This window comes from Morus notabilis, unplaced genomic scaffold (assembly GCF_000414095.1).
Source record: "Morus notabilis unplaced genomic scaffold, ASM41409v2 Scaffold101, whole genome shotgun sequence".
NCBI classification, from domain to species: domain Eukaryota; kingdom Viridiplantae; phylum Streptophyta; class Magnoliopsida; order Rosales; family Moraceae; genus Morus; species Morus notabilis.
The window spans coordinates 71,823-95,380 of NW_010364303.1; the positions used below are offsets into that span (position 1 = coordinate 71,823).

Consider the following 23,558-nt stretch of genomic DNA (forward strand, 5'->3'; position numbering starts at 1 on the left):
GAAGAGCAAACTTACCGTCAAGGAAATCCGCAGGAGGGACTACGGGTCGACTTAGGCGAGGAAGATCTACGACAAGGCCGTACAGCAGGCGGTTCTTCTTAGTGTTGAGAACCGAGGCACGTCGACGATCGGGAGAAAGAGACAATATCTTCTCGACGCGACCGAGAGTGACTGAGGAGAGCCTTGGGCGATCGACTTCGTCACCTGCGAGTGGCAAACAGTAAGTAACATAAACCTCGATAGCGGCACAAAGATCTTAAAAGAAAGGGAAAAGGGAGGGAACCTACAGTATTTGCTGAATACTGTCTGAGTCCCTAACGGTCGATGGCCGTCGAGGGGGTGAGAATTAAAATTCCCCTCGAGGAAGAAAATTGGGGTTTCCACCCGTGAGCGCTGGTGGTCTTCCCGATGACTACGGGGGGACAGGAGGTTTGGACTTAGCATGGGAGGCTATGTAAAAGAATCCCCTTTGGTTAGGGGAGGCCCGGAGGGAGTATCAGTGCAAGAATTCCTTGACGGTTAGATCGAGGCTCAAAAATTTCCTTCATAGTATTATCATGGAGTTTATTGTCACCCAATAATTAGGAGACAACTGCGCGGGAGAAATCCTGTGGAGGCTGCAGAGGGCCATCACGAACGGATGGAAGGGCAGAGTCAGCCCGAAGGTGAGCGCTCAGGTATACACAGTCATATGACCGCGGGAAGGGTTATGAGCCCTGTCGGTGGGGGTCGGAATGATGAGGTAAAATTGCTGAGGGTCAATCCCTGCGTCGGTGAACGCCTTCCTAGCGGCGTGAGGCCTAATCTTCGACGGGTCGAGGTCCGTCGCCAGCCCCAAAAGAGTATTCGTCAGCGCCGCCCCATACCCTCGGTCCCCAGGGGAACCGGCATGCGGGTCGGCACCCTCATCTTCGAGGAGTACGAGTACATCCTTCTAAGAGGTTGAGGCTGACGCCTCAGTATACTCCTCGACTTGACGAAGCAAGGAATCCCCGCTTCCATCCGAAGATGTGCTCGAAGTCGCGGCATCTTCGGGATCTTCTCTAACCCTGTGCTCGGAGACCTCTAGTCTGCTTCGATGACATGCTCTGGAAAAAGGCAAACAAGGGGGCGAGTTAGCTCCTAGTGGTCGAGAGGCCAAAAGTGCAGGACATGAGGACAAGGAGAATGTGCCGCGAGGCCCAGAGGCACAAAGCCAAGTCTGGCGGCCTCATCGGCGATTAGGCGGGTCAAGCGGTGTAGGCTCTGCCGTCGGCACAATGTCGGTGGCACCAGGCAAGACCACGTTCCCTCCTCACAGTGTGTTTTGACGCAACTACCGCAAACAATGGGACCGGACCTACGGGAAGAGTAAGGGGAACGAAGACTTACCGGATTCTGAGATCAAAAGACGGTCCAAATGCGAAATGAGGCACGGAAGCAAGAGCTTGGGTGAAAATCCGGCAGAGTAACGACATCCAGAAAGCTCGGTGGTTAGGAAAATGGAGGCATGGGGTTATATATACCCACCAGAGGAAAAGTTCGGAGGTCCCCGAGGAGTCCAAAGGGTTCCAGATCTCGACCGTAGGATCAGATTTGGTCCCATCCGACGGTAGATCTGAGAAGGCGCGATCGAACGGTCGGGGAGGGAGCAACAGGAAAGGACTCGATTTGACGGCGACGATTCACCCCTCAAGTTCCACGTGGCGCTACGGAAATGGGGACGTGACAGTTGATACAATCGACGTGACTGCTCCACTGCCCGAGGAACCAACCGCAATGATGCCCTGTGCCTTCGAACAACCGCCCTTTCTCACAGAAAGTCCTACTTCCACGTGGCATCCTCGACGCTACATAGCCCGGAAAGTCGCGCCGCGACGTTCAGGCCTAGGGGGTAATTGTTACACCATGGTCGAGAGATCAGCCACCCTCTTGAATGACAGACGCCGAGGACTGCTCGCAGAGGATCGGACGCTGGCACCGAGGGAGCGTCACTATCTACGCCGAGAGACCATGCGCGGGAATGGGCGCCGGCCGCGATGCCTCGGCGCTCTGAGGCCACGGCGCCGGGGTATCACTGTCGTACCCTCTACAAGTTGTCTTGTCAACTCGGGTAGGGAAGTGCTCATTCGACTGCTACTGCAAAAGTCAGAGAGTCAGGCGGCAGATAGGAAGGATCAGCCGCATTTCCCGGGATAGTCATCATGAAAATCCACCTACCTCGCGATTACCGAGGACAGAGGATGGCTTCCTCCTTAGGAACAGAGAATACATGTTCACATGAAAATGCCTATAAATAAGGCCAATAAAACCCAGGAAAGGGTTAGAAACCACTTCATTGTAAAAGAAAGAGAATTTGTAACCAGTTGAAAGATTAGTGCATGCACAAGTGGATTAGGCAAAGAATTACTGCCGAACCACTATAAAATTGTTGTCTCCTTTACATTATTTTCATCTCTGATTGAACCGTGAGTGTTTTTGGGAGAGGTAACTATGAGTTGTCGAAAAACACCGTCAACAATATACACACATAATAAAATGTTCCCAGCTGATGACACTTGGTTTCCAAACATACATATGATCACAATAAGTGGCTAGCTACAAATAGCTAACGGACAAGTGACTAAAAGCTTAATTTGGCTGTAAATATGCCCCACCCCCCCCCTCTTTTTTTTTCTCTCTTCTTTTATAAAGGGAGGATAAACAACATTATGATAATACAGGTTTAAACAAATTGAAAACTCATTAAAAGTCTTACATTTTTATATTTATCTCCCTTACGGTCGTTTAGAGGAACAGATCGGATACCAGTCTTGAGCTCTGATATTGGAAGACAAGTTTGGCCGCCGAAGTCTGAGTTTCCAGAAGTGTCATATTCTAGCGCTTCGACGCGCAGCAAAGCCAATTCAGGAATTGTGAGTGGGAACTCGAATTCCTCGTTCCACACTGGAGTCCACTCATCCTCAACTGCCTTCGTTTTCCTCATCTTCGAATCACGTGGCACTCCGGCTATTCCAACCTAGAATTAAATAACTAACCAACTATTAGTTTACATAGATATTTTCTTTTTAATATATAATAAAAAGGTCCATTTTTTTGTTTTTTGTTTTTGTCAGTCATGCTCTGGGTTGAAGTTTTTGAGAGGATGGGTGTACGTTTATAATTAATATCAACATGAGATTTATTTTGTCTACAAAAATACTCTATTGAATCATGGGCACTATTTCTGAACCCTTAAAGTTTTATAAATAATTATTATAATACTTTACTATTATTTAGAGACATGTATTACCGTTATACATGATGGCAAAATATTTTATCTTTTGTGCTGCCAACGCGGAAGAACAATGAATTCAATGATCAATAGTTTTATATATACTAGTCTTGGGGCAGCACGTATTGCTGTATGAGTTGGCTGAATAGAGAAACTCATTTTAGTTTTAAACATACAGTTATAGAAGAGATTAAAAATAATTAAATAGATGCATAATTTTCTACAATACACATTTAAAAAATTAGATTTAAAAAAATCTATATCGAAAAGTAATGTTATATTTTCATTAATAAAATCAAACATACTAAAAGAAATATTTTAACGTGGGAAAATAAAAAAATAAATAAGGTATATGTGAATATGAAAAGGATATATATATATATATATAAGGATATATTAGAGCATAATTATTTCGGCAGCGGTTTTTCTAAATATAGAATTATTTTGAAAACAAATTAAATAGAAAATTAATTAGGATGTATACATGAGGAGGATAAAAATATTTACTTAAGGGTATATTTGAGAAAAAATATATTTTTATGAAGTAAAGAAGAACAAAAAAATTAGTAAAACACGTGTAACTTAAAAATATACAGAGGATTGCAAGAAATATACTTTAATAAAGACATTTGTAAAATGTATTTTAACTGAGAAATTAGGGAACGAAAAAAATAATTTTCGGACATCGGTTTATTGACTTTGGGGAGAGGGGGACGGCGCTGGCAAGGATTTCAAAGGGGAGAGGGGTACGGCACCGGCAAAGACATCGGTTTTAGTCACCAACCTAAAAATTTAAAACTGTGAACTGGCCTAGTGGCAATCCAAGGTACGGCTTTGGCCACCGCCCTCCGACTGTTTTCGGTTAGCATCATTGGTCACCGTCAGTTGTCAATTAAGTTGAACCCTTATTGTTGGGTTCGGCTTTTAATTAAGCCTAGGAATTTGCTATAGGGCCAAGGCCCATGCACTGTTTTTTACTTTTTTTTTATACTTTTTTTTTAACCACTTCAACCCTAAGCATATATATATATAATATTTGGTGTTCTTAATTTTGGGTTGAGAGGCTTTGGGTGTATTTAAAATTTGAGTGGTAAAAGATATTTGTCAGATTTTTATAATTTCTTTTGGTTTATAGTAGTCGTTTCTACTTGCGGACGTAAGTTGAAAACCGAACTACATTAAATTCTCGTGTTTTTATGTTATTCATATTTTATCCAAAATCTATTTAATTTGACGTTTGAAACAACACTTTTAAAGTTATAACTTTCTCCCAAATTATTATCATAGCATTGATCTTCATGAATTTGTTAGATTAGAACACAATATCCTAGTGACAAAAAAAAAGTAAGTTAAATTTACTTTCTACCAAAAAAAAAAAAAGCAAAGTTTAATTATTCCTTGGAGCAGGGAAAATTAATTTTCTCTTATATTGGACATACCTTTACAAAAAAATCAGGAGGAGAGAATCGATCAAAGTGAGTGTGGCGGAAATCTGAATGCCACCCTTCACCCATATATACCTTTACCTGCATGCGAAGTAAAATGATGGTACGCAGTTCATTTACAAAATGGTAATATATATATATATTATATTTATATAAATTAAATTATGCAAAGTGGTAAAATTGTAAGTTTTGGTTTAGATTTGAATGGCACCTGTAGAGTTTTCTTAACTGGTAAGATTTCTTTAGGATCAAAAACCTCATTCTCTGGACCAACATTGAGTAAAAAGTCTGGCTTTTTGACATAACCACACCCGCCGTTTGATCTGAACATTCCTTGCATGATCCAAAGGTACTTCCCGTGTCCCTTTTTATTGAAAATAATATTTTTAAGTGAGAAAAATCAAGTCAATATGTGCGCTATAGACGGCCGGGAGCAATTTAAGTTCCCTACTCTATAAAAAGCCTTTTTCCTTGTTTGAAACGATTGAATAAATCTTTTGCAAAATGAATGAAATGATATGATCACTAACTAGTTTCATAAACTATTGAGTTAGTAGCAACAATACATCCATGAACTTGATTTTAAAGTGTGGCAATTTTATCCCCAATCCAATTTATGAGCAAAAATCTTCCTACACTTCAAATTTAGTGGCAATTGTGGTAAAATTTTTAACTTTAAGTTAAAAGTAGAAGGAAGTATGCACATGAAATACACGTGACAAGGATTTAGAGAACAGTTATTGAGATAACCTTATAAACACATCAAAAATTAGAATAAAAACACATCCGACTTGAATGCTGCTCCTTCCGCCACAGATGGTGTCCATGGAAATATGTGATACACACACACACATATATATGTATATATTTGTGGTTTTTTGAGATGAGGATTTTGAGATTACATTGAAAAAAGAAACAGAGAAATAGAGTTGATTTTCCATTTGTCTCTCAAGAGTAATCACATGTGAAGTAGAAGCGCAAATTTGATTGAATTTTAACAGACATTTCTTAATAATAATTGGCTAATCAATTTTAAGTTGAGGAGATTTTTACTCATAGAATTAGATTGGTAGCCAAATTGTCACACCAATAAAAGTTTAGGAACTTGTGTTAACTCATACTAATTTTTATGTATGATTATGGCTTTAGCAGGGGCAGGAATAGTACACAAGACAGTAGTTACATACTCAGCTCGCTTTATTAATATTTTGGGGGCGTTAAAATAAATGACCATACTAAAAAAATGTACAAATTGATTAGGCTGCAAACCGACAAAAATAAGGATTAAGAAAAAAAAAAAAAAAAAAAAAAAAACAAAAAAAAAAAAAAAAAGGATTAAAAAAAAAAAAAAAAAAAAAAAAAAACCAGTGAAAAGTTCGGAAAAGAGAACCAATTACCTGCATGTTGAATGCAACCATCTGAGCTCCATGCATCCATCCAAGCATAGGGTTATAATTAGAGGAGTCCAAACGCATACCCTTAGGATATATTCTGAGAAAATTCCTCTGAGTAAACCTAGAACATACAGAAAATTTAATATGACTATTTCTTTTTAATTTTTAAATTTTTTTTATTTTTATAATAAGCTTGCCTAAACATATGTAAACTAGAATGATTAATAATAAATTTAATTAACATAAGTATACATGACAATATTATTGACATACCTGACCATATGAGTTCCGTTAGTCTTGGCGGCATTCTCAAGCTGTTGCTCACTCAAACTCAGGCGTCTGACCTTAACAGCATCGGCCAACCACTTTTGAAACTCACCTTTGGGCTTCCCTGCGTGAATGGCGATTAACTGCTTGTATTCTGGAACATCGTGTTCATCGTCTTCGTCCTCATCATCGTCTTCCTCTCGATCATTGTCATCACTGTCCTGCTTAATTATCTCAAGCCAGTGACATTTAAGTAAAGCAGAGGAGTTATAAACTGGAACATTGCGTGTGATTAAGCATTATATGCAGGGCAGAGACAGAAAAATGAGCTAGGCGCGGCGAGGCTGCTGCCAGCTGTTTTTTTTTTTCTATCAATAAATTATAATTGGGCTGGGACGCTATATTATGAGGTAGGGTAAACATAGAATTTCATAATTTAAGGAGGGAAAACTACAAATTTAATAAAAATTTAAAAGAAAAGAAATTCAGATGTAGCAGCCGCCTGCCTTTAGTATGTGGCTCTCCCCCTAGTTTACAGTTAGCAATTAGGTCATAGAATGCACCTGATCATCAGGTGCCTCATTTGGCGAATCTTCTTCGTCATCTTTTGAATGATCTTTAAGGTTTTCTTTCTTCTTTCTAGTGCTGCCGTGTTGAGATTCACGATACTCTGGTGGCTTGGTTGAAATAAGAACCCTTTTCTTCAATATTTCAGGTGACGGGAAGTCCACTAAATAGTCCGATAGTGGGCAATATAGCATATTTCCAAACGTCTTAGTCACCATCTACAAACAAATAATTATATTATAACTATCGAAAACTCATCCATATATGTGAATATGTAAATTTAGTTACCTTGGCCACTTTAGCTTGAAGAGTTGGAGTGAGGTGGTCCTCAAAAGTTATAACGACAGGATACTCAGAAGCAACAAACGCATTGTCCTTAATAGCACGCAAACAATCCTTGAGTGCCACTGGACTAGTCAGAGTCCTAATTAAACATTCAACAAATTAGGTAAGAGAAAAAAAAAAAAAAAAAAAAAGTAGAATTTTTCTCATCTAAAATTTAACTAATTAATTAGCATGTTGTATGTGAAGCAATGATGTTAATTATTTCTTAATTATCAGGCCTATTACTTAATATCCATGTCATTTATTTTGATATGAGTATATGATCTCAATTGCGAACGATTAATGGTCGAAAATACCCTCCATGGCAAACTTCCACGTCGTTTTTTGCGGAATTAGGCCACAAATCCAGTTCAATTACTCTAACACCACGTCTTAGTGCCTTTGTGATGGGAACAACGCTGCTATCGCTGCTGAGTTGGTTCCCTGTTAAGTAGGAGTTGTGGCCTGTGAATAAGTAATAATGTGCCAATGGAGCATTCATGTCATGGTGTATCTGCATTCAAAGACAATATTTCTCATATAAATCAATTACTTGGAAACTTGGATAATGATATTTCTGTTTTGTTTGCTAAAGAATAAAGACTTAACAAAAATATACTTGCACATGTATAATTAATATGTTATATAGATTTGCCTCACACGTTCCACATAATAATAATATAGGATATATATCATGCCACATCAATTAAAATAGTTTATGTGGTATGGTCTTTTAATTGATGTAGTTTAACGTTAGAGTTAATATCACATTTTAATTGAATTGACATGAAATGATAGAAGATAAATTAAAATATAATGTATTTGTACTTCGTCAAAGTTTTTTTTTATTCTGAAAGGAGTTTTAATCTCGTTCTCATGCAGTTTCCTAGGCTAAAACACCTTCTCTCTCTCTTAATGAAAGGCTCACAGAATGTCAATTAAGAGCAGTAGCTTTTGAGTAGGAATGGGGTTAGATATATAGCATTTCTCTAAACTAAACAACTAATGTTTAACTTTTTTTAAATTAGAGCAATTAGAACAATAAGATTTAACAGAAATTAAGGCGATTACCATTGGAGTGTGAGCATGATTGAGATCACCAAGGAGATATCTGAAGAAGGCATCCAAATGTAGGCCATTTCTGTGAAAGATCTTGAGATGCTTAAGACTCTCAAATATGGCCTGAGCATCTTCCTTTCGAGCGTACTCTTCTCCTTGGACCTCCTTCAGAAAGGTGACTAGATGGTCTAATGTCATATAGCCATCATCTGAGTACTCATCAAACAAATTCTTCACGTCTTCTGGAGGATCAGGAGCTCCCAACTTAAACCTTCTTTTGAAACAAAAGCAGACCTTGTAGGACTGTCTATATATTTTTGATGTTGTAGTTGTAACCATGATAATAATGACTCGGATCAGCTTCTGATTAGGATTTTCCGGTTTTCTGTTTTTGGTCTTTTATCTCTTGTTTATATACATAGATATTGTAGGCTTTGTCATCGGATTCTTAGGAAGGCTTCGCAGCAAAGTCATGAGAATCTATGCTCATGCAAAACCTATAAGAAACCATTTAGTTTACCATGTATAAACCAATATTCGTCTGTACTCCTTTTGTAACCCTGATGTGAAACACGTTACTGCATGAATCTTTATCTCACTCAAAGCATTTTTTTTTTTTTTTAATCATTATGGTAAAGGACAAATAATTGAAAGTCTTCTCATTGGTTTTGACTGCAAAGGAAGAAGGGAATTATGAGGGAAGGGATATGGGTGTAATTAGGGGTATAGATTAATTTTAAAAAAAAATAATTGTATGCTAAGACTAATACGATATGCTCAACTTGTTAGCTTGAATACAAAACATGAATAACTGCGTAGTTAGTAGTTACTACATCGATATAATTTGTCAATTAACTTTATGTATGCAGGATATTTCGAGCCTGTTTGATAAATAGGTTCGAAATGTAGTGTTATAATTTTGTGGTTTGAAATATAAAAAACTTTTTTAGTTCAAACCACTTGAAGTTGTTCATAAGACGAGCTCTTTACATCCTTGTTTAGTATCTATAAAGACTTGACCCTTTTTTTTTTAATTCTATTCCTTTTTACTCGAAGTGGGCTAAGAATTTTCTGATTTCATGCAAGGACCAAAATGCCTGGAAACCAACTTGCGGAAAAGCATTTGTAGCCGGAAAGCTACATATATAGAAACTCCACCAGCCCACCAAATATTAGTTTAGATATAAGCTCTTCCGCCTTTTCCCTTTTTGATAGATTTTATTATTATGTTATCTATATATACACATTGATATGTAAGAATGTACAAATACATATCCATGATTTGACTACGTAGTAACCCCACCCATGCTACTTAAAGGAAACATCGTTATCTCTTTTAGAATTCCTTATCCCGTCGCTTGCGTTTCAGATTACCAAATTCTTATAAACATATGTATTGTCCCTGAAGTATAGTAGTGGGAAGAGATCTCCCAATTGAAGAACATTATTTCAGTCAATGTGAATTTACGAGCGTCACAACTCACAATGGGCGTAGGTAGGTTAGGCCCAAGGGCTCCTTTGAGCTTTTGCCTCCCATTCAAAAAAAAAATCACTTTTTTTTTTTTTTAATTTGCCCACCTGAAATTTCTTAACTACAATAGTCTCTAAAAAAAAATACAATTGCACCTCAATTTTTGACTCCTAAGAATCCTAATTTTCGAACTTAAAATCTCAAATAAACCAAAAATCAACTATACTAATGTTTAAATTCATAATTCTTTGAACTACTACTATGCAAAGTGAATTACGAGTGATCTATAAATAAAACCTCGTTTCATTCTGAGCAAGAAAAAGAAATACAACTAGATAAATCAAAATTTTGATTTGAATCATGCCCTCTGCCACTTTACAATAAGTCGAATATCGGTATTTCCTTGGATCCGGACATATTCTACTTCACTTTCAAGCTATAAAAATAAAAAAAATAAAAAAAGCCTTCTAATTTCACTTGATTATATAACTAGGATATATATATATATATAGCTTGCTTGACAAAAGAGGAAACCAAAACTTAAAATCTATCATATTATGTGATAAATATACAAAGATTCAGATAAAATTAAACGACATTAATATTGGTCAAAGTATTACAGGAATTGAAATCTCATGAGGAGCCTGACTGAGTTGTACTTGTCTCCTTTGCGATCAAAGAGAGGGACCGCACGGATTCCCGGTTTCAACTCAGAAACAGGCAAACAAGTCTGGCCAGCGAAATCATCTTTCTCTGACATGTCGTACTCATTTATCTCAACTCTAAGCAAAGCCAGCTCTGGTACAGTCAGCGGAAACGTGAACTCCTCGTCCCAAACGGGTGTCCAGTCATCCTCTTTTTTCTTTGTTTTCTTCATTGTTTCATCTGCTGGCACTCCTGCTATCCCAAGCTAATCAATATATCATGGAGAGTTAGATTTCATGATCAGCAGAATAATTAATTTGTTGGTTATAAATTATGCACAAATGCTTCTTAAGTACATTTGTATAATTTATTTATTTGCCATAAACCAAATGCATTTGTATTTGTTGAGTTGAGTACCATAAGTCATAATAAACACGAAAATATTGTGGAATTCCATACAACTCAAAACTTTATACTCTTAAGTTCACATATTTATATGCTGAGTCCCACTTTTTCTACAAAAATATTAAAAAGACAGAGTGCTTAGTGGATTTTTTCCTATCAGGATCTTTTATCGGTATGATCGGTTTTTTACCGTTAAATTTAATCAAAATCATATCAAATTAAAAAAATATGTAAATTAAACGGTACTTCTTGATATAGATTGAACGGATGAAAACAAAACCTTTTTAATAGTTCATTTTTTCAGTACTTACGTGAATTTCTCACGTGTTTATTTAGCCTATAAAATATTTTCCACGTATGCTTGAAGTTAGAACTTCTCGACAAAAGTGCTCTAACAAAAAAATAAAGTAAAACTGCTCTAACAAATCAGGTGAGCTCCACAAGTGGTCCTCTAACTTGTAGCACTATCTTTTGTAAATCAGTAGGTTGACTTTGGGAAGGATTTGATAAAGGAGTGTCATAAAAGCTTTTTTTAAAATAAAATAAAAAAGAAAAGGAAAAAAAAAACTTTTAAATATGACCATTCACTAATATATACTTACTCTGGCGTAGAAGTCTGGAGGGGAGTACAAATCAAAGTGGGTTTGTTTGAAATCCAAATGCCATCCATCTCCCATGTATACTTTCACCTGCCATGTTTATTAGACCAATGAGTAGGAGGAGATAGCTTATAACACTTTGGTTTGGCCAGAAAAGCAAGGAAAAATTAGAAACTATAAGATCTAACCTTTAAAGTCTTCTTCACTGGCAATTCTGCTTTGGGATCAAATAATGTCTGATTATGCATTAAAAACTCAGGCTTTTTCACGTAACCACAACCCCCATTTGCTCTAAACATGCCATGCATCAGCCACAGAGATTTATCATATCCCTGCCAATTCAGTCAGAAAAAATTTGAGGTTTTTTAATACTGAAAAAACCATTAAGTCTTAACATTATGGTCATGAGAGACCAGGTATTTTTAACAACACATTGTTTAATTCGACAAAGAATATGTTTTGTGCCTATCATATTATTAAAAAAAAAAAAAAAAAAAAAAAAAAGAACTCGAGAAAGCAAGGCAAAGCAAAAATAAAACGACGTCAGCGACGTTCTTGACGCATTTAATTAGTATGTTATTTGTGAATGATTTGAGATAGAAAACAAATTTAGGCACCAAATTTACCAAACCTGCATATTTAAAGCAACCATTTGAGCACCATGCATCCAACCCATTAACGGCTTGTAGTTTGAGGAGTCAACCCGAGTAGCCTTAGGATACACCCTCAGGAAATTCTTCTGAGTAAATCTACAAGAATTTAAAAAAAAAAAAAAAATTTAAAGTCTTATGGTTAGCCATGAAGAATCACTGAACAAATATGCAGAGAAAAAGAAAAGGAAAAAAAAATTGCATAATAATAAATTTTCAGATGTTATGATCACAAGAACACTAAAGAATGTAGTATGTACCGAACAACATCTGTTCCATGATATGAGGTAGCCCTTTCAAGTGCTTGTTCGTTCAAACTTAGGCGGCTGACTTTATCACTCTCTACTTTTAATTGCTCCTTTAAACCCCCTTTCCGTTTACGGGCATGCATCGCGATTAGACGCTTGTATTCCGGTGCTCCAGATACGCTCCGATGAGCATCACACTTCTTTTTATTTTCACAATCTTCTTTATTGTGTTCACTTGTATCACTTTCGCTCTGTAAGTAATCATCAAGGCAAAAATTTAATCATCTAAGATGGAAAAAATGCAGGGTTACAAATGAAATTACAATGCTAAGAAAAAATATGTTTTATGTACCGATTGATTTTCTTCTTGGTCAGAGTCTCTTCGCTTTTTCGAGCTGTGATCTTCGGTTTCTTTGGTGGTTTTTTCCTGTTCAAGGTATTCCTTTGGAGGTTTGGTTGAAATAATGACCCGGTATTTCATTTTTTCCGGTGAAGGGAATTCCGATAAGCAATCAGATTCGGGATAAAACAACATGTCCCCGAATGTTTTGGAGATCATCTAAAATTGGAATACAAAAGCAGAGAAATGAGATCTTCAAAACAATACTCAAAACTCCAACCAAAAATGCTGACAGATGAAACTGTAAAATCACCTGAGCTACTTTAGCTTGGAGATCCGGCGGAAGGTGATCTTCAAGAGTTATAATGACCGGGTACGGAGAAGCCACGAAAGCGTGTTCTTTAATCGACTTCAAACATTTCAGTAGATCCACAGGAGTTGTCAAAGTCCTATATATGTTTACATATTAGATTATATACGATACGCTAAAAAAACCTTTCAAAAGAAGAGAAACATTAGATAGATTAATGAAAAATTACCTTCCGTGAATAACATGCACATCGTCTTTGGTGGGATTAGGCCAAATATCAAGCTCCACAACTCTTACACCTCTCTGCAGAGCCTTGATTATCGGAACGTCGCTGCAGTCGCTGCTCAGTTGATTCCCAGTCAAATAAGAATTATGTCCAGTGTATATGAAATAATGCGACAGAGGAGCTTTCATATCCTGATGAACCTGCTTTTTTTAAAAAAATTATGTCAAGTTTCACATGTTAGTGTTCTTGGTAACAATCACTAATTACAGATCCATTCGATCACCCAAAAATCTCTCTTTTATCAGGAGAAGAAACTGGGGATCAATATGTTGTTCTGATCACTAGTTTTTTCTGCTGATAAAGCAGGACAAGTATGGTGAACAGAAAGATCAACTTATAGAACACTAAAATCATATTCTACAAGCTTATCACAGATATAGCTTATATATATATATATATATATATATATATATATATGTATATGTACCTGATCCGGAATAGGGGAATTCATATCAACAAAGAACAAGTAGTGATGAAAGTCGTCAAGAGTGAGAGAGTGCTTTCTGAACTTGTTGGTAATGTGGTGGTGGTGTCGCCAGTGGTGGAGCTGCTCCACTATTCCCTCGGCGTCCTCCGTTGAAACGGAGTCGTCGGACTGGACCTCCGCAAGGAACCGCCGCAGCTGCTCGGCATTATCCGCCATCCGAGTACTTCTCAAAAGTCTCCTTCACGTCCGACGGCGGCTCCGCCTCCGTGATCCTGTACCTCCTAGTGAAGCACACGCACATTCTGTAGCTCCCCATGTTTCTCCTCCCAGATTCTCTCTTTCTTTCCTTCTTTTTCTCTCTGGCCAAACAGATTCTCAGCCTTTGGAGATTTATAATGGAGAGAGAGTGTGAAAGAGAGTTGGTTCAAGTACTCGAAAAATGTGAAAGGTTGCTCTGCCTTTTTGGCTTGAGACAGAGATAAATCTGCTGCGATATTTTTATCTACTTTTACATGTGAATTATTACTTATTAGTCGGTATTTTTTTTTTTTTTGTTAGATAGTTTTTGGTGAAATAATTGCAATTAGATGAACTTTATTATTCCACTCGAAAAGTCATGATATCTCTGTTGTAAATTGTTATTCCATGAGGAAGAGCTATAGGCTTCAATAAATGAGATTATTATTAGTGTAATTTTCTAGACTATAAGAACGTTATATACCATGGAAATTCCCATTTCTGAAAAGCAAATCTGATTAAGAAAGGAGGAAGAACGACAGAAACAGAAATCCCTCACGTGAAATGTTATTGGACACCCATCTTGATTTATGTCTACTTATTAAAGAAAAAAACAAAAGAAGAGGGAAAAAAATGGTCACTTCACAATTCATGGAGAAAAAGCAAGCTGAAAGAAGACCAATCCCTTCCCATCTGTCCCCGTAATTTGAATTTAAAATTTAAATTTTATTATAATAAAAAATTTTTATATAAAATTATATCTTAACTCAAATCAATAAATTAAATAGACCATCAAAAAATTAAACGCCAGATACACGTTGGTAATTCAGTAAACCATTTCCACGGGTCAAAGTCTTCTTAACTTTCTAGCTCTCGCTGAAAGCCAACCCATGACCCATAATGTTCAGTAGAACAGTACCGAAGCCTAGAAAGGATTATATATATATATATATGTCCCACGTTTCTTTTCTCTTTTTGTGTTGAATATCGATTGCACGTTTTTCTTGTCCTCTTAATGGTACACTGAATCAAATCCACAGGAGTTTCCCTAGTATTGAATAGTGAATTGAGCCCTTAGAAAAATAGTGATCAATTGAGCATCAGTGTTTAGCAATTGATCAATTGCTCACTAAAACTTAACGAAAAATGACCAAAAAAATTATAACTAGTAACAAAATTAGGAGCTATATACATATATGATAACGCGTGAGTGAATATTGACTGTTGATGTCCTCTTGTAATAACATAATTAGATGGGCCTCATTAGTCTTACAGTTTGGTAGACAACAACTGTGAATTGGCGCCACATGGATTATCGTCATACATTTATACATGTGCTGCGTAAGGTAAAATCAGCTGATACTTAATTATGACACTATTCTTTTTTTCTTTTTTTTTTTATCTCTCTCTCTCTCTCTGTTTTTTTTTTTTTTTAATTTACCACAATTCGAAAGTGCTAGCTCATTCTTTTTGGTTTTTTGTTTTTGTTTTTTTGTTTTTTTTGGGTCACCTTGACATTACTAGCTTTCAAGGTGGAGCTGATAGTTCCACACAACCCCCGCAACTCAATGCATGCGCATGTGAAATATGTGTTGTCAATGATCTAAGACCATATATAATAATTGTACTTGATTCGAATTCAAGAAAGCTTGGCCCATGAACAAACAAAGGAATTAAAGAGAGATAACCAACATACATATATACATATGCATATATATATATATATGTGTGTGTGTGTGTGTGTGTGTGTAATAAATACACGTAGAAAATGGATATATATACACACACATACACACTCATTACATTATACATACGTATATTCTGGAGGTTTTGGAACGATAGATACTTGCATTAGTGGACTGTGGACCATATAAATAATTGCAGCCATGAGAAAAACAGCGGGTAGGCCTTATTATGCTTCACCATAAAAGTAAGAAAACGACAAAGCGTTGCTTGGTTTCCCCACTGCACTGCACTATTAATGGTTGGGACTGAGTCTTTATGGAGTGGCCGAAGAATTCAACGATGACAGTGCAATGCATGGCCACTCTCATAGTTCCGCGTGTATATACCCTTCTTCTACATGATATATTGTAAGAAAATATTATTCACACTGACCGTTATTTTCAAAAAAAAGTTTGATTTTTTTTTTTTTTTTTACAAAAAGAAAAGTTGGAAATTTGCATTAAGATTTGTCGTCATATGTATACGCATCATAGCATGTTTCCGTAAGCACGGACGTCAGTTTGGCATTATTAAAAGCGACCCCATCGAATATAAACTTATCTGGAACAACAGCTGAAATTAAATACTAGAGCTTTTGGTTAAATTATGGTCCCGTTCACTTTGTCGATTTCAGTTTAAAATTTGAATTTTATTACAGTAAAGAGTTCTAAAAAATAATTACATCTAATTTTTTTACTACAGTAAAAAGCTCTCATATAACATCACATCTTAACTTGAATTAAAAACTCGAATCAGTAAACTAAACGGACCTTATATGTATTGTATGTTAACAATGTTATTGATAATTTCCTTTATTTACTAGCTGAAGATCAGTTGGGGTTTAGTTGGCAAATTTTGAGTAAAATTGCATGACACAAGTTTTTCCTCAAAGTCAACCAAAACAGTTTGCATATTACACATAGTGAGGAAATGCAAACAATATTATCTCAATGTTCTTGATTATTAATTAATGGGAACAGGCTACCGACAAAAGCAAGGATAATACTAATAATTAGTAAAAGTAAGCAAACACATTCATTAAAAAAGAATAAAAAAGGAATACCGTGTAAGACAAATAAAAACGTCAAAAGGATGTTGCTACTTGCTAGGTTTAGAAAAACTTGCATCTTTAATGGGGTTGGAAATTTTATGGGAAATAAGATCTCAATTGTACTAGTTATATATACTCATTTATAAAGTCTGAGATCAAGAGTTTTTCCGAAGTATATAATGTTGTCACTAGGAAAAGTTCTAAATGCTTTTTTTTTATACAAATGGGACAATTTTTTCAGTAGGCCTTTATACCAATTAGATTTGATATCTAACTATTAGATATAATTAAAATCGCATTAAATTAAAAAAGTATGCAGAACAAACATTATCTAATATAGATCTAATAGTAGAGATTTGTTTTCCTGATCCACCAAAAAAATTCCCTATAAATAGATATTTCATTAACCAACAGAGAGGAGCATACATGAAGATAGTTCCAATGAGCCAAAAATAGAAGAGCCAAAACTTAGAGGACCAAAAATATAAAAAGTAAATTAGTAAAAATTTCAAGCCACACATTCATGATATACATATACAAGTCATTTGTCATCCCTTATTTAACCATATCATGTGCCATGCCCATACGTCAAATTATGTATATTTTTTGATCTTTCATTTTAGTGATTATATTCTTTTGGTTTTAAAAAGGTTGTACTGATTTTGTATATTTCACGGGCTTCCATAATTAGAGAACCATTAGAACATTTTTTTTTCTTGGTTGCCCGCGAAAAAGAAGATAAAGTACACCGGTGGTCTTACTCTTATCCGTTAAATTATTTTACTAGTGTTGACATTTAGACGCCTGTATGTGAGCTATATGGAGAGAAAAGTTTCAAATATTTATCTGTTTATTGTTGCATAAAAAATTGGGTAAGCCATGACAACTCACGTTCTTAAGTTTTACGAGTACATATATAATTGGCGAAAGTTGTATTCATCGATGCTTGAAGACCTGTTTAATCTGAAGTTCAATCCCTTGTCGATCAAAATCATATTAAAAAAAGTAACCAAAAATAAGGAGAGAAAAATCGGTAGATATCAACTTTGATGCGGAGTGATTTTTAATTGAAATGATCACATCACCCAATTTATTTATTAAAAAAAAAAAAAAAAAAAAAAAAAAAAAAAAAAAAACCAAAAAAAAAAAACCACTAATGAAAATTTTGCAAATAGTTATTAAAATATTGTTTGATAATAGTATTTTGGTGAGTTTTTGGAAATTAAAAATGTAAATTTGCGTTTGGTTTGCTATCTAACCATCTATTTAAATACTGTTGGGAAAACTAATACTAATAATTGTGAAATAAAACTTTTCCTCTTTGTATGCTAAAATAGGATCTCAAATAAAATGTCAACAAAGCAAAACAACCAATGCACCAATTAATCAAAATAATCAACCACAAATGAAACACCACCAATTTTTAGCGTGAAAAACCTCTCAAATTGAGAGTAAAAACCACGGGACCCTTAGGCCACTTAAATTTCTTCCACTATATTAACAATGGGATTACAAAGTCTCTCTCTAGAATCAAACTAGAGGCTCACAACAATAATATCATCAAGAAACACTATTCTTGGTTCACCAACAATATAGACATAATCATCAAAGATGGATAACAACAATAACACCAAAGAAAAGCTTAGGTCTCACCAAAATAGGAGTACTCAAAAGAGTACTAAAGAGAGGTTAAATGAGAAATTAAATCCGGTAGATTGGAAGAGCTCGCCACAAGGATTCTCCATGTTAAATTTGAGCCGAAACCGACAACGTTTCACCACCCAATCGTCTTGCACAAGCACCAAAACCCTACCCCTTTTCTCTTTCTCTCTCTTTCTTTCTCTGGTTTTTTTTTTTTTTTCGGCTGCACCCTCTGCTACCCTCGATTCTCCTTCTTTTTTTTTTTTTCTATTTTGTCTGGTGTGCTGCCCATGTGAGCAGCAACCTTTCTTTTTTTTTTTTTTTGGCATTTGGGCTTAAGTCCCATTCTTTGTTCCAGCCCACAAATGGGGCGGAACCCAACAAACTCCCCCTCCGCATTATTTGGTGGGCTCAACTAAGCCCGCTCTCTGCCTATAAGCTTCAAGTTTCTCCTTAGGCAAAGTTTTCGTCAACATATCTAATCCATTCTCACTAGTGTGGATCTTCTCTAAGTGTAACTGCTGCCCTTCAAGCACATCACGAATCCAGTGATATCTCACATCAATATGCTTGGATCTCGAATGGAATGTTGAATTCTTGGAGAGGTGGATGGCACTCTGATTGTCGCTGTAGACAATACACTTCTCATGTTGCATGCCCAGTTCTTCAAGAAACCTCTTCATCCACAAAGCTTCCTTGCAACCTTCAGTAATTGGTATGTACTCAGCTTATGTGGTGGATAGAGCGACACACTTTTGTAGCTTGGACTGCCAAGAGACTGCTCCCCCTGCAAAAGTCATCAGGAATCCCGAAATAGACTTCTTGGAATCAATGTCACCTGCCATGTCTGAATCTGTGTACCCATCTATAATAGGCTCACCACTGCCAAAGCATAAACACACCCTGGAAGTACCTCTCAGATATCTCAATATTCATTTTACTGTTGTCCAGTGTTCTTTTCCAAGATTAGAGAGAAATCGACTAACAACTCCAACTACATGAGCAATATCTGGTCTTGTACAAACCATGGCATACATCAAACTGCCAACTGCAGACGCATATGGCACTTTGCTCATTTCTTCTCTTTCTTTCTCACTTGTAGGACATTGCTTAACTGTAAGCTTGAAGTGACCTGCAAGTGGAGAACAAACAGCCTTGGCCTTACTCATATTGAATCTTTCAAGAACCTTTTCAATGTAGCTTTCTTAAGATAACCAGAACTTCCCATTCTTCTTATCACAGGAGATCTTCATACCAAGTATCTGCTTCGCCAATCCCAAGTCTTTCATGGCAAAGGACTTGCTTAACTGTAACACCCTGAAGAATTAAAAGAGATTAATTAAGGTAATTGAGATTATTAGTATGCCTAATCTGGATTATTAAGTGAGTATTAATTAATAAATATTTCTGACACGTGTGAGTTTAAATAGTTCTGAGGTATTTAAATTATTCTCAGCAATTTATTTAAACCCAGAAGTGTGTATGGGCGCATTTTCTGGACTGCTCTTTTAAAATATTGTACACATGTCCTTTTCTTTTCTTTTTTCTTTTCTTTTCCTTTCCTTTTCTTTTCTTTTCTTTCTTTCATTTCCCTTCCCATGCATCTCTCTCTCACTCTCTCTCCTGTGCATCTCTCTCTCTCTCTCATTTTTGTCCCAAATCAAACGGATCTTGAACCAAGAAAAGATTTAAAGAAGTTTTCAACGTCGAGAGAAGGATTCGAGGTAAGATTACTAAAAGAACCTCTCTTGAATCTCAAGTTTTTGAATTTCAAAACTTATTTTTGGTTCAAACTGGATTTTGATGGTTTTTGAGTAAAACTATGGTAGAAATTGGAGATCTTGGGTTCTTTAGACTTGTTTTAGGACCTAGAACACAGATCTAGTGGTTTCCCTTTGAAATATTTCGATTTGGGACTGGATTTGCAGGTTTTTGGACTGATTTCTGCGAGCTTCTCTCGCGCAGCTGATTCCACCGGTTGACCTGTGCAGTCGATCGGATCACGTGGGAACCGGTCGACCTATGCGGTCGACCGGATTACAGGCTGACCGGTCGACCGGTATGCACATTACCAGTTGACCGGTAGTGTTGTACTGCTCTGTCACCGGTCGACCAGTGCACACGGGTTTGACCCTGTTTGGCCTGAAAAATATTGTTTTGACCCCTGTTTTTGGGGAGAACCCAAATTAGCTTCATTTGAGGACTTAAGATGAATGGATTATCATCTTTAATCCTTGTTTTGAGATTGAAAACCCTTGGAATGATAATTTGAAACATGAAAATGGATTAGGGCACACAAATATGAAATCTTGGTTGGAAATTGAGATTTGGATTGCTTTAGAAATGAGAATTAATCTTAAAGTGTTGTTTTGCATCAGTAATCGCTGAGGATTCAGACTGAAGGGGCTTGAGGAAGCGGAAGCCAGAAAAGGCAATGCTAGTCCTAGCTTTGATCGTGCGAGGTAGGATTTCTATCCCTTTTCCTTATGAACCTGTTTTCAAAAATGATTTTGGCCTTGAAAATGTTTTAAAGAAAGGGATTGGTTTGTGAAAGAAAAATGCTTTGAAAACCATGGCTTGTTTAGTCATGGAATCTCATGGCTTGCCCAGTCATGGGATCCGCGGCTTGAGTAGTTCGTGGGGTCATAAAAATGATTTTAGAAAAGTTAATGAATGATTTCTTAAGCAAAGAGATCTTGTGAACTGGTAATAGAGTCTATTGTTGTAAGCCTAGATAGGATGCGGAGAGTGCATCCTCGGGGACAGAACCTGACACTCGATCCGGGTAGGTGAGGCACTTGGTTAGGTAAGTAATTTGTACTAATTACTTGCTGAAGCCTGTAATATGGAGATTTTACATTTATTTCCTTTGCGAAAAAGGATGTGAGGTTTCGACTGTCTGTTGGAACTAAATGTCTATTTATTTACGTACTCATTTATTTATTTACTTGCATTTTATCTATTTATTTATTTTACGTCTTTGTAAATAACTTCCCACTGGGCCTTTCGCTCACGTTTTATGTTTTAAATGTATTAAACCACTCTCAGGAGATTCTAGGAGCGGTGCATAGTAGCTGAAAAATTGCTACGGAGCAGCTGAGTTGTGCTGCTGTTGGAATCAAGTAAAGATCGTGGACGTCCTCTTGGACAAATGTAAGGAATTTGAGAAATTATGTAAACTTATGTAATATTTGGATTAACTAGATTGTGGTTGATGTCTGTTGTAATGATTATTTACATGTTCATGTATGTACGATACTGTATGTCCTGTGGGTGGAGCCTTGTGTGTTGTCAGAGGCTCGAGATTCTGTAGTTTAATTTATATTTTAATTCAGTCGAGTGGGGCTCGTTTGGGAATCTACTTTATTAATCCATAATCGAGCTCCACGTCACCCACCCCGTTTGCGGGGCGTGACAAGAGTGGTATCAGAGCCCTAAGTTAAGAAACCCCAGGATTGTACATACATGTGTGACATCTGTAATCCACTGAACAGTCTAGTTTTATTTCAGTTAAATGAAATGGTGCCTCACCGTAGACCCGTTAATCAACCGGTACAACAGAATCAGGGATTTCTGGATGCCATGTATGCTGCCTTTCAAGGCATGGCCACTAGAGCTCAAAACGAGCGGCCGGTTGAGGATAGGAAGCAAGGTTACTTTCAGGAATTTAGGCGTGCGCCTATCCCCTCGTTTAATAGTGAGGGAGGACCCCAGGAGGCAGAGTTCTTGTTAGACTCCATAGTTAAGCATTTGAGTACTATAGGAGTTCCAGATGAATATTGGGTGGAATTTGCCGTATACAAGATGGAGGGTTTAGCAAATACCTGGTGGAAACAGGTCAAGAGAAGAATAGATGTTGCAGGACTGACCTGGGAGCAGTTTGATACACTGTTTAATGAACAGTACTTCCCTCAGAGTTATAGGGATGAAAAGGCATTAGAATTCATGTCTCTATTGCAAGGTGACATGTCTGTAAGGGAGTATGAGGCCAAGTTTAATGACCTATCCCGGTTTGCGCCATCTTTGGTGGAATCTGAACACCTTAGATGTCTTAAGTTTGAGAAGGGTCTCAAGAATTCTCTGAGGAGGTCATTGGTGGCTTTAAGGATTCAAAATTTCCGGGATTTGGTAGCTGCTGCTACAAGGGTGGAACAGGATAACTTGGCCTATCACCAAAGTAAAGAGGTAACTGGTCGGGTTTCTGTCTTTGGTAGACCTTCTGATTCAGGTGGACCACAGCGGAGTAGTAGGAGAAACCGCAACCAGGGGCAGACGGTTGGGGAAATAACAAGCGGTGGCAGTAGTTCGTCCGAAAGTGACAGAAATGCTCCATACGGGCCCAGGTGTCACCATTGTGGGCATGTGGGTCATATTAGGAGGAATTGTCCTAATTGGCCGCCGACTCAACAAGCCCAAAGTGACGCTTCCTAGAGTCAAGAAGGGCCACCACAGTATATGCCACCATATCAGCCACAACAGATACCATACCCTCCTGTGCCGACTTATCAACCACCTCTGTTTACACAATTCTGGCCTCAAGCGCCGAGACCGGTACAACCACCTCCGCCGCAATAGTATAGGCCTCCGACCCAACGGCCTAATGTTGGTGACAGAGGGAAAGGGAAAGTACAAGGACAAGCTTATGCCCTGGCAGGAGGCAGCTCTGGAGGTCAGACCAGCAACGCGGTAGTTGAGGGTATGATTCTAATCTCTCATTCTTTTTCTCACGTGTTGTTTGACACAGGTGCCACACACTTGTTTATATCAAGTTCTTTTGTACGAACTTTGAAACTGAAATATGAGAATTTAAAAGTCCCGATGATTTTGAACTCCCCACTGGGATGTGTGGAGGTGTTGAATGTGTGTAGATCGTGTGAAATCACGATTGGGAGTGAGCGAATGAGAGCTGACTTGATTATCCTTCCGATGAGCCTGTTTGATGTGGTCCTCGGAATGGATTGGTTGTCAGAATACGGAGCAATTGTTGATTGTTACCGTAGGAGAGTGACTTTGATGACTAAGTCTGGAACAGTGATTTCTTATCGGGCAGCTATGAATCCAGTCCTAGGAGAATGAATGTTGAAGTACAGTGTTGGGGGACGTAGGAATCTAGCCTGTTTTTCTTCCCTTCTTGCTTTGGAAGGAGAACTTGAGGTAATTAGAGATAGTGCGGGAATCCCTGTAGTGGATGAGTTTACAGATGTATTTCCTGCT

The 23,558-nt window shown here is 37.2% G+C and overlaps 2 protein-coding genes across 3 annotated transcripts; both read right to left on the reverse strand.

Moving 5' to 3' along the window:
* Positions 1-2,665: 2,665 nt before the first annotated feature.
* LOC21404835 (phosphoinositide phospholipase C 2) lies at positions 2,666-8,555 on the reverse strand. Of its 2 annotated transcripts, none has more exons than XM_024170967.1 (9): positions 8,322-8,555; positions 7,568-7,764; positions 7,215-7,350; positions 6,923-7,144; positions 6,366-6,580; positions 6,096-6,213; positions 4,910-5,062; positions 4,693-4,779; positions 2,666-2,998 (listed from the first exon to the last, which is right to left on the reverse strand). In XM_024170967.1, the coding sequence occupies exons 1-9, from the start codon at positions 8,505-8,507 to the stop codon at positions 2,705-2,707; spliced, it is 1,608 nt and encodes a 535-aa protein (XP_024026735.1). In that variant the 5' UTR covers positions 8,508-8,555; the 3' UTR covers positions 2,666-2,704. The 2 variants fall into 2 exon arrangements, with proteins under 2 accessions (XP_024026735.1, XP_024026734.1); XM_024170966.1 differs by having other exon boundaries at positions 6,366-6,583.
* A 1,746-nt stretch (positions 8,556-10,301) lies between these two features.
* LOC112093126 (phosphoinositide phospholipase C 6-like) lies at positions 10,302-14,260 on the reverse strand. The gene is given in 10 exon segments (XM_024171003.1): positions 10,302-10,690; positions 11,433-11,519; positions 11,618-11,761; positions 12,061-12,178; positions 12,340-12,578; positions 12,680-12,886; positions 12,981-13,116; positions 13,207-13,403; positions 13,691-13,898; positions 13,900-14,260. Coding segments are annotated over 10 exon segments (1,737 nt in total). The 5' UTR covers positions 14,007-14,260; the 3' UTR covers positions 10,302-10,396.
* Positions 14,261-23,558: the final 9,298 nt, after the last annotated feature.